The sequence below is a fragment of the Papilio xuthus genome, unplaced genomic scaffold, assembly GCF_000836235.2.
Source record: "Papilio xuthus unplaced genomic scaffold, Pxut_1.1 DF825946.1, whole genome shotgun sequence".
Lineage (NCBI taxonomy): Eukaryota > Metazoa > Arthropoda > Insecta > Lepidoptera > Papilionidae > Papilio > Papilio xuthus.
In genome coordinates, this window is record NW_013532703.1 from 3,620,139 (window position 1) to 3,628,049 (window position 7,911).

Consider the following 7,911-nt stretch of genomic DNA (forward strand, 5'->3'; position numbering starts at 1 on the left):
TAAATCAATCTATCTATCGTCGTCTCTGTCGTCACCTCCTTCTTAATCATGTCATCTTTCACGCAATCCATCCATCTCTTCTTAGGCCCACCTCAACCGGTAAACAACTTTACAATAATACTTAATGTTTTCCTTGCCGCATGAGATTCTTCCCTCCTCATAACAAATATTTACTTCTCAATTTTCTTTATTTTTTTTATTAATATACGAATAAAATATGTTATGCCAATCTATTGTAAGATTTAAGCTCTATAACGCCTTATCATAAACTGCGAACACAAGTTTGCTCAGGCTTCGAGTTTGCCTACTGTTGAAGCAGGAAAGAACGATTACGCTTTTACGTTCCACCTAGATCTAAAATTATGTTCTGCGTCTTGAGCGGAATTGCGAGCCGCCATAAAGTGTGGATGTTAGTATACCTTATTATTTTAATTTTTTTTACAGATTATTAAATATTTATGAAAAAGTAAATAAATTGACATCGGCATTGGATTTCTTTACTAACAATGATTGGAAGTTTCAAGACGACAACACTCTCAGTTTACACAAAAATATGTCGAGTATTGATCGAGATATTTTCAACTGCGACATAGCAACATTGGACCGTAGAGAATGTATAAAAGTATGGACGTATGGTATTCGAAAGTACATTATCAAAGAAGTAGATTTTCAACGTCAAGGGGAAATCGATAGAAAACAATTTTTATTAAAAATAGCAACATACTTTATTTTCGGTATTTATATTTATTTGTTTTATATAATGCTGCGTTTTATTTATTCAACTGTTATTCAATTTGTTTAATTTAATTCATTTAATGTTTGTTAATTAAGATAAAATTTTCGTTGTTTATGGTTTTTTAATTATACAAATCTGTTGATATTACATTAAGGTTAAAAAAAGGATTAATAATAAATAATTTATAACATCCTCTATTTTACCGACCCCCTTCTAACCTTACTAACTTTCTAGAGATAACGCATCTGTAAAGCAGATGTTTAAGGTACTTGTCCATTGTCCCGCGGCGGACGCACCGCACGCATGGCCCGTAACGAACTTTAGTTGCTTTTTATGATTCTACGCATCAAGACAAACCAAAACCGTTTAATCCGTGCGTGCGGTGGTTGTTGGTGTAGGCGTACCTTTATAGGCAGCTATCAATTTTGTTTTATATCAAAAGGTGGCAAATGAGCTAGCGGCCTCCTGAAATCACAACAATAGCGAAGCGACCGTTGCAAAATCACAAATTCTACAGATTTAGCTAACAATTGAATTTATTTATCTGTATATGTATATCTATACCGTTAATAAAATGAGAAGTGTATGTTGTATATGATATAGAAATAATTTTTTTTTTTTAATTCCACGCTAACAAAGTAGAGGGGAACTGCTAACTCCGAAACGACGGCCGATTTCGACAGGACTTTCACTGGATTAAAAAAAAATAAGTGATATGTATGAGAATATTAAAGGCTAAATATGATTAAAAACTTACCAGAAATATAAAAACTCTTTGACTAAAACTCTTTGGTAGAAATTAGTAATAGACTACACAATTTAATGCTATTAATTTATGTAACATTCACACTTGCGTTAGTCAACACTTTTGACGAATTAATTAAAATAAATAAACTAAATAAAATTAACATAATTTAGCTTTCATTTGCGACAACGCGTATTCGATAGCTATCGAATGTGACCCGACCGCAGAATTACACAAAAAAAAATAACATGTCGTTAGTTTCCGAGGCCACAAACAAAGATAAAAATGTTTTAAACGGAGATTTAGTTCTCAGAAACCCACTATTACAAATTGGGGCAATAATAAGGGCATCCTCCTTCTGCATCTACCCTCATATTAACTCAATGACATAAAACAAAGTTGTGATACATTTTGCGAAATAATACGATTAGTTTCAATACTGCGCTGGTAGAGTCGCCGGTAAATTCTAGTATATAATAAAATACAAAAGCATAATCGAGTTCATTTTGTCACAATGCAAATACAACATTTCGGCTATTTAAATATATTATAATTTACGTAAATAAAAATTTCAAATATTATATCGTAGCACAATTGTGTGGGTATATACGGAGTGTTCCTTATTGTATGAGGCGGCAAACTTATTTCTATAAAATAGCGTAACCCAGAAACATCTTTAAGGTGAAAGATTGCTGAACCGTTCCCTATCTTATATTGACTGAGGGTGATGTACGGATAGAGGAAACTACGTCCTTTCTTAATAATGGAGGGGTGGGAAAAGGACTGGCGATTTGCCTTCAGGGTACAGACTCATAAGATGAAACTGATGGCAGCAGCAAGGCATGTGAGCAGCCACTAACGCACAACAGAGTGTACCCCTGTTAGAGTGTATGTACAAAAATCCCTTGACGGAAAATATGACCTATACAATGTTATGCAACGTTGCTCAGTTTAGTTGCCAGGGGGCATCCAATGTTAATATTTTTTTAGTAATAAGCACCATTTTTTGGGTCTCGATTTCTACAACGTTGCTGCGTGGCATTGAGAAATAAGTTTATGACCTTCCACTATCCTCAAAATTTGTAAACATTCTGTATAAAGATAATTATTTTAGCTTTAAAAAGAAATTATTTTGTGCATTCTTATCAGTCTGTGTCCAGAAAGTTATTCAGTAAGTTTATAATTATTATCATTAGCAATAAATATCAGTGAAATCGCTTTATTTTACTATTTTGTATTGCGTATGTCTATGGGCAACGGTCACTTCGCTATTTCAGCGATTTCAGGTGGCCGCTCGCTCGTTTGCCACCTTATGATATATAAAAAAAAACATTTGCCCCTTCTCATCATTTAAAAAAATAAAATAAATAAAACATTTCTAACGGGCCAAACTTGTTAACGTGCGTACATAATTTTGTATTCGAAACAAACAATATACATATGTTGTTTTTTATCAATACAGTTAATTGAATTGAAGTGTCTGTATGTATAATAATATCGAAAAAAAGACAGACAGACGGACGAACCACAAAGTGATCCTATAAGGGATTCGTTTTTTCTTTCAAGGTACGGAACCCTAAAAAATAATTTCTCGCGTACCTGTCTATAGCGAACAACCACTTTTTACCTATTTCGGTCGTAGCTTCAGTAGTTTCTTTCTGTTCGCAATTCGTTAAAAAATCGTTTTTTTTTATTTTTTTGTTAAACATCATCTGTCAACATTTTTACTGGCTATAATTTATGACCTGTGAAACAAAATAAGTGAATAAATAGCGGACACGGTTTGACATCGTTAATCTGACTTCTTTTACTAATATAAAAAATACGAATGTTTATATGGATTGATGGACGGATGTTTGAAGGTATCTCCAGAATGGATCTCGATTAAATTTGCAATACATATAGAAAATAGTCTGGAAGAACAGATGGGCTACTAATTATGTTTTTTCAATTTCGCGAGGACGAAGTCGCGGGCGACAGCTTGTATTTTACTGATACTACATTTAAGTTTTTTTTATATTCTGTCAACAATATCATATTGATATAATGTATGATAATGTAATAATAATTTATTACATAAGTATAGTCTACAAATTAAATTGTATTAAAATCCAAGTTGAATGCAATAATTTATTTTAATTAATTTTAGCGGGCGCCCACAATATCGTCATCGGGTAATTAAAGATAAATAAGTTAGGTTACTCTTACATCACATAAGTTACCTTTTAGTCATAGTCTTGTCAAAATTGTTTCAGTTTAAGACCTGCAAACAGACAGACAAAAATGTTACAAAATATAATTTTCTGTCGTCAATTCGGTCAGTACTGTCTTAGCGACTACATGTCAATTGTAAAGATTTGCTCTTGATCCAATGACCCATCTTTATAATAACAGCGACTTTTCTCACAACGATCAGGACAAACAGTGGGCCTAATTAGTCAGGAAAGTTCTGCGAGAAAGTATTCGGAATTATCGAAAAAAATTGTATTTTACAGCAAGCCTAAAGTACAACTACAAATCTCTTACAAGTTTCGACATATCTTTACGATGACGGCACGAAAAGGCATATCGTAAATATTCGTGATAGACTCCCAAGTCGCGAGCGATTGGTTTTGGCCACTAAAGAATATGCATGTCTATGTAAGAACCCGTAAAAATTGCATTGAAGTCGTTTAGCGACTAAAATCGCCAAGTCTTAAAGATTTATGTTGCTTTGTGTATGATGAGCCTAAGTGTGGTAGCAAGAGGTTAATTAATTATAAGTTTTTTATTTATCGGGAAACAAAACTGCGAGTCACTACTAGTATACCATGAATAATATTAACCGAATAACTGTACTTGGGAATCATTAAGTTTTTTATTACATTCTTTACTGTTGAACAAACAACACGTTTTACAAAACAATAAATACTTTGTGAATAATTTGTGAGTGAAAATTATAAGTAAGTTTAGTTTTTTATTCTATTAATTATTATGTTTTTTTTTCATTAATCTTATGATATTTACATAAAAAATAATAGTCCTATATACAAATTTTAAAATGCAAACAGAATAAAGAAAAAAAAAAGATTCCTGAGTGCAAAAAAATCTCAAACAAAATACACTGAATATCCTAAAGCAAAGAAAGTTATCTTCTTTCTTGTATTATATGCCTACAATTGTTGGCCGACACCGACTCCGAAATAACAATAATTGTTGTTATAATTGTTTTATTGTTATTTCGTAGTTGTAATAACAATAAACACGAGGGTTTCTATTGATGGTTACAAAAAATATTAAATTTCTATTAATCTGTAATTTTTTTTTATTTAGATATGTCGGAATTAATGTTAGCTTTGGAGAAAGAAGCGGTCAATCGTCAACACGATGTGGCAAATATAATCGCGAGCGGAGCTTCCAGCGTGGAGAAGTTTTACTCCGGTACCAATGTGTTCGTTACCGGTGGCTCCGGCTTCCTCGGGAAACAACTGCTCGAGAAATTATTTAGGTAAAGTGGATGTCAAATATCTTGACAGCACGGAACATCGAATCGCTGCGTATAAACCAATTTTAGTTTTTTTTTTATATTGTAACATGGCAAATGTGCAAGCGGCCACTTGTATTCGGTATAGCGAAGCCACGGAGGAGTGGATGCACAGATAACATTTCTCCTTTATATGCCTTCCCTACTCCATTAAATCTCCTTTCCATACTTTCTTTATAAGTAAAGGATGGGAATGGAAAGGAGACTAACATTAGGCCTTTCGCGCCACACTCATCTGAACTAAATGCTTCCTCCGAGCCAACTAATTCGTGCAACGGATGGCCCGTTTGACCACGACATAGGGTTATTAATTGGCAGCTAGTTAGCCATATTGTATTATATTATACAAAAAAAAACTTTATGTGGACACAATGACTTAAAAAGTATGATACAAGGAAATAATATTTTTTATCAGATGCTGTAACGTGAATAAAGTTTATTTATTACTGCGAGCAAAAAAGGGAAAAACTGCACAGCAGCGAGTTAAGGAGATTCTACAAGACCCGGTAAGATTTTTAACAACAACACGATACATACACAGTGGCAGAGACAGCAGCATCAGCTGCAGTCGACACAGGAGGGGATGTCTAGATCCCCTTCTCTGTCCATTTAAAGTACGTTGTTATTTAACTTACAACATGTTAATGTAATTACATATTTTACTCTTACAGGTATTTGATAGTTTGCACAATCGAAAGTCAAAGTTTGCGGACAATGTATTAGCAGTTTCTGGTGACGTCAGCGAAGTGAAGCTTGGACTAAGCGCGTCTGATTGGGATCTTATTACAGGACAGGTCAGACAACATTTATTTGCTTTTTATAGGATTTTATTGATAGTATTGTAAATTGAACGTCCCATTATGATTATAGAGCCGAGTCGTTGAGCCGTTTAGGAGATACCTTTTAACAAACATCCATCCAAACATTCGCATTTATAATATTAGTAAGATAATAGCGTCAGTTTAAATACGACCTCTTTGATATAATATTAAAAAGGACGAAATCGGAAGTATGCAAGATAATGAAACGTATCATTATCATCATCATCATCAGCTCACTATACGTCCCCAACGAGGGGCTGAGAGCCTACCCTTAGTTACGGGTAACTAGGCCATAGTCAACCACGCTGACCAAGTGCGGGTTGGTTGAAACGTATGTAACATCTCAATTGAAAGTCTTTGAGAGACCATGATTTTTTTTCTCAGGTGAACATAATATTCCATACAGCAGCTACGGTGAACTTTAATGAGAGTATGAAAGTGGTTGCACTGACCAATGTTAGAGGAACCAGGGAGATATTGCGGTTAGCTAAATGTTGTAAAGAATTAAGGCAAGTATACACACTATACTAGTTAATATCAACTCTACGTATAAAGTTTGTAAACAAGATAACAACAGATATTGAAAAATTTCTCGTAGACCACTTCTTAAATTTATTTAGTTTTAGTTAAATTACTGTTACATTTCTCCTCCAATTTACAGGCCCTTATTTCTCGCCTAATTTCCCACCATCATACACTCCCGCGCGCTGGTTTTTTCATGGACCCCAAGACTTGGACAATTTAGGGAACTATTTTCTCATCAGTTTCTGAAGATGCTTATATAAAATTGGTACATTTATTTCAGGTCTATAGTTCACGTATCCACAGCGTACAGTCACGCTACACACAGTCGAGTGGGGCGAGCAGTTAAGGAACAGTTTTACGATAGTCCTGTACCACCAAATGCCTTCATAGATATGGCAGAAACTATTGATGAAAGTAAATTAGAAAATATGATGCAACAGTAAGTATTACACTATTGATTACGTTATACTTCAAACTATATGAAGACAAGTCTCATTGCATATGCCTTTTTGGGAAAGACACTTTGTCTCTTTCGATGTGAGATATTTACTCACTAAAACATCATTGGTGGCAATTCTCAAGTGAGAAGTTCCTCCAGAGGAACCCACCTGGACCCGACCCAGAAGACCAACAAAAAATAAAGACCGTATAACTCTGTCGTAAAAGACCGTTAGTGCATATAAAGAATTTTAAAAATTGTTACTAGTTTTTTTTTTATATTAATAGGGAATTAAAAAATCTTTTTTAGCAACTTTGACGTCTGTATATAACGTGATGTTTTTAAATTTTTTTCAGAGTAAAAGCGGATTGGCCAAACGCTTATTCCTTTTCAAAAGCACTCGGCGAAGAGATCGTGCGTTCTGAAGCAGAAAATTTACCTATCTCTATTGTTAGACCGGCAATCGGTAAATGCTGTAATTTTATTATTAATATATTAATAACATATAATATGATATGATAACTATTATTTTTAATAATCGAAAGTGATAAAAAAATACATATAAAATCGACACTAATTTTTTTTCAATGAAATACTATTATTTTTGGCCACATGTTATTTTTGCTATCCGTATTATAAAATTTCACTTCACTTTATCCTTAAATTTGACCGGCGAAACTGGTTAAATTTTAGTTTTGATCATTGTTTTTTTTTTCAGTTATTTCTTCATATCGTGAGCCATTGCCAGGATGGATTGATCCGATGAATTCATTGGGTCCCAGTGGAGTTAGTACACTATTATTGTTATGGCCATAATAACTGATATAAGCTCTTAGTGAATCTTACATTTGGTTACTTCGATAATAATCATTTTGTTGAACTGCATATCACACTAATCGTGAGCTTCTGAGACCAAAAATCCCTTTTATAATATACTGTTAACTCTGTTTTGTCGAAAATAATGGCAGGGATGACGATATGTTTTATATAGAAATTAAAAAATAGAAAAACACGATTGGGATCGAACCATTGCATCCCTGAATCTGAATACTCAACAAATGTATAATAAAGTGCTGTTTTCCAGCTTATTTTGGGTTTGATGACTGGTATTATTCACGTGTT

General features: G+C 33.6%; 2 protein-coding genes across 2 annotated transcripts in view; both read left to right on the top strand.

Moving 5' to 3' along the window:
- LOC106124881 (fatty acyl-CoA reductase 1-like) overlaps positions 1 to 760 on the top strand; it is a gene marked incomplete at its 3' end in the record, with an annotated part of 6,622 nt that extends 5,862 nt beyond the window's left edge. Inside the window, exon 12 of the mRNA XM_013321887.1 lies at positions 650 to 760. Coding sequence (XP_013177341.1) covers positions 650 to 760 — 111 coding nt within the window. The remainder of the gene's footprint in view (positions 1 to 649) is intronic.
- Positions 761 to 4,185: 3,425 nt separating this feature from the next.
- LOC106123849 (fatty acyl-CoA reductase 1-like) overlaps positions 4,186 to 7,911 on the top strand; it is a 6,959-nt gene continuing 3,233 nt past the window's right edge. Inside the window, exons 1-9 of the mRNA XM_013320257.1 lie at positions 4,186 to 4,423; positions 4,794 to 4,968; positions 5,420 to 5,510; positions 5,676 to 5,798; positions 6,210 to 6,334; positions 6,631 to 6,789; positions 7,146 to 7,255; positions 7,508 to 7,575; positions 7,874 to 7,906. Of these exons, the coding sequence (XP_013175711.1) occupies positions 4,796 to 4,968; positions 5,420 to 5,510; positions 5,676 to 5,798; positions 6,210 to 6,334; positions 6,631 to 6,789; positions 7,146 to 7,255; positions 7,508 to 7,575; positions 7,874 to 7,906 (882 nt within the window). The 5' untranslated portion in view covers positions 4,186 to 4,423; positions 4,794 to 4,795. The remainder of the gene's footprint in view (positions 4,424 to 4,793; positions 4,969 to 5,419; positions 5,511 to 5,675; positions 5,799 to 6,209; positions 6,335 to 6,630; positions 6,790 to 7,145; positions 7,256 to 7,507; positions 7,576 to 7,873; positions 7,907 to 7,911) is intronic.